Source organism: Hipposideros armiger, unplaced genomic scaffold, assembly GCF_001890085.2.
Source record: "Hipposideros armiger isolate ML-2016 unplaced genomic scaffold, ASM189008v1 scaffold_783, whole genome shotgun sequence".
NCBI lineage: Eukaryota > Metazoa > Chordata > Mammalia > Chiroptera > Hipposideridae > Hipposideros > Hipposideros armiger.
In genome coordinates this window covers 104,654-107,961 of record NW_017732133.1, presented here as the reverse complement: position 1 = coordinate 107,961, position 3,308 = coordinate 104,654, and the positions used below count along the sequence as shown (strand labels likewise).

At 36.2% G+C, this 3,308-nt stretch overlaps 1 protein-coding gene across 2 annotated transcripts in view; it reads right to left on the bottom strand.

Moving 5' to 3' along the window:
* The window catches only part of FAM120A (family with sequence similarity 120 member A), a 112,663-nt gene that overhangs the window by 87,247 nt on the left and 22,108 nt on the right, over positions 1 to 3,308 (bottom strand). For both annotated transcript variants that reach the window (XM_019628372.1, XM_019628373.1), the window contains exon 3: positions 1,930 to 2,012. In XM_019628372.1, coding sequence (XP_019483917.1) covers positions 1,930 to 2,012 — 83 coding nt within the window. The remainder of the gene's footprint in view (positions 1 to 1,929; positions 2,013 to 3,308) is intronic.

Sequence of the window (3,308 nt, the reverse complement as noted above, 5' to 3'; positions counted from 1 at the left end):
AAAAAAAAAAAAAGTTATAAATGATTTTTAGGAAATAATTGGAAAAATTTGAATATGAACGTAATATTAAACGACATTAGGGAATTATTGCTACTTAGGTTGATGTGATAATCGTTAATATGAATAAGAGATTATCCTTATTTTTAGATGGTGGTGGTATAAATGGAAGTTTTCGTAGGTGAATTATTATGATATCTGCAACTTATTTCAAATTGTTGAATTAAAAACAAGTTATAGATATAAATACTTTATATTTAGATATACTTTATATATTGATATAAATATAGCAAAATGTTAAACCAAGATGGTGAATATATTGATAGACATTTTCTATTTCAACCTTTACATACTCAATATTTTTCTTAACAAAAAAATTAGGACAACCACAGGATAATGATGTTAGTGACCTGTCAACAGATTGAGTGAGTGTTCCAATAATTCTTCAAACAGCTCCTCATGTCTACCCTCTTACACATGAAGCAAGGCCACCTCAATTTAGACATATATATGCATGTGGTCTGGGATCCTGGGAGCCTCTCACCCCACTACTCAAAAATACACAAACCTTGTAAGAAACAAGCCTTCATGTTGTCTCAACTTACAAAGCATAATGCTTAACAAACCTCCTGAGCACAATACCTTTAAGTCCCCCTACCTGCTAAATGCTAATAAATCACCAGGAGTTTAGAGTCAAGATTTCAAATTTGTAGTACTTCATAAATGAAAACAGCAAATAAAAAGCTTTTCTCCTTCAAGTACAAAAAAGCAAAAGAAAACAAGTCATTTCTAACAAGAGGAGAAAGACTGACTTTCGAACAGTAGTTGAAAACCCCTATAACCAAGGACTGTTAGAATGAAAATGGAAACACTATTAGGACACGTTAGTAAGAGATGAGACAGGAAGAGGGTTCTGGGTGGCAAAGAACAAGATGAGAGACAGGAAAGAAACTCCACTTGAATTTTCAGGTATCACCAAAGTTCACTGTCAGTTAAAATACAAAACCTCCCATTTGAAACTAACGACCAATTAAGACTATTTTAGGAGGGAAGGTAATTCTGATAGAACTCAGACTTTTACAGGAAAAAGTGCCTTTAGAAATCATTCCATGCAACCTTGCTTTCGATGCAAGGAACTAGCGACCAGGCTGCCAGCCAGTCTACATCCTGACTTCCCCATGCTCCACCTAACAAACTGCAACTGTGATCACAGCACTAATGGCAAAGAGAACACCACAGTCAATTTATCCAGAAAGGGAGCCCCTCACAGTACAACTCCAAGCTTCCTAGTGGCTCCCATCAACTCCACAACTGTGCTCACAACCTCAAACCATAAACCTTCCCACTTCACAAAATCAAAGTTAAGTGCGCCTGCTCATTTTCATTACTTTCACAAACAGAAAGGTAAGAAAATAAATATTACGTGTTGATAAAACAGTACAAATGGACCATTTCTCTAATGAACTTTGGTGTCCTCCATCATTCAAAAAGCATTAAAGCCTTAATTAGATTTTTATAATTTTAGAAAATTAGTAAGAAAGTTATGAAATTCAAACTATGCAAAGACACTGATCTAAGTAACAGATGACTATATTACCTATTGAAAAAATTAATATTTATAAGAAAATTAATAGGTATATAAAAACTTTAGCTGAAAGAATTCCACTTATCTAGGTACACGGCATGAAGAATTCCTCCTAGGGAATTTTTGAGGACATTTATAATTTCCCTAAAATATAGGTGCTGGGAACAAGACAAGGCAGGGTGTTTGTTTTTTAAGGCAGAGCAGATCCTGCTGTTAGGGGAAAGCATGACATTGTTAACTTTGTGGCATAGTTCCTTCTACAAAAAGGAACATTATTTACATTATTAAAGTAATAGCAAAATCAACAGTTGATGATTACAAATGTTGGAAATGAAATGAATTTGTACCTTAAGTGAGGCTAGTGGGTGTTCTGGACCAAGTAAACTCCAATGAAAGGAAGCCAGGTCTTCATCAGGTAGAATGTGATTTCCTGGAATGCAAACACAGATACTTTAAAAGCCATCACCATGAGTGACACAGGGAAACTTAACATCACTGCATGTTATAATCCATACATTACCTTTAAGACTTTGCAGTTTGACTTTTTAGTACCACCTCACTTGATAAACCACATAAAACTTCCACACAGAAATTGAGAATATTTCATCACCTTTTAATATAAAGTAGCATACAGCAGGCCGACTTCTTGCAGCTGCCTAAGGCACAACGTGAGCTTGCAGTACACTTCCAACAGCATTCACACTGAGTACACTGCCTAACAACCTAAGCAACTTCCCCGCACTAGGCTAAAGTCAGCCTGATAATGCCAACTTGATACAAGTTCTCATTGGTTCATGAGACAACTGCACTCTGTGAGCTAGTTCAACAGCAAAGGTGGAATCTGCAATTAGAAAATCTCCCTACACAAGGATAAGTGACAATGACTGCTGCTTGTGACACAGATCAAAGCCCTCCTCCCGTAATTTCCACCGCCACCTACAAACAGATGTGACAAAGGACAGGCTATAACACCACCAAGCATGCCATTCAGTGTGCACCCTATCCCCAGGCTGTGTCACAAGTGAAAACTGTATTCAGTTGAGAAGGTACATTTTGAGGAAACACTCTCCCTTCACTATAGTGCTTGCTGATTGTATACTAACATCTTCAGTATGTTAGTTATGGTGATGCAATTTAAAAGCAGTAATTTCCTAAGTAATTCTGCGATTCTTATATTATAATTGGTCGCCTCCACATAAACTGGCTGTTAACAGAAAGCAAAACAAGGTGAGATCGTTTGCAATATTCCAGATTGTAATCTTCTAAACACACAAATACACGGTACGGAAGTACTGAACTGTCACGCCGTCCAAAGGAACACAGCCGCATCCTAACTGTCCACTCACCAAGCTCTGCTCTGCTTTTCTCTGTTCGTGGACTGAACAGAACTTTACTGTGAAGTAAGTATGAAGTGGCTGAGATTTTTTTTTGTTTAACTTCTTTATGAAAAAATATTAAGCCAATTCTAACTAACATCAGTAATAGTCCGTTAAAACATTTTAAATATAGGTCAAACACACTTTAAATGAATATTCCACCCAATTTTTCTAGAACAAAACAACTTATGTAACTATACTTTTTATTACAAAAAGGAAAAAGGAAAATAATCTTTCCCATTTGAAGACACTCAAACTTTTAAACAAAATATCAAATAAAAATAATAACCCCATTAAGAGTTTACCTATAACAGCGGTTCTCAACCTGTGGGTCGCGACCCCTTTGGGGG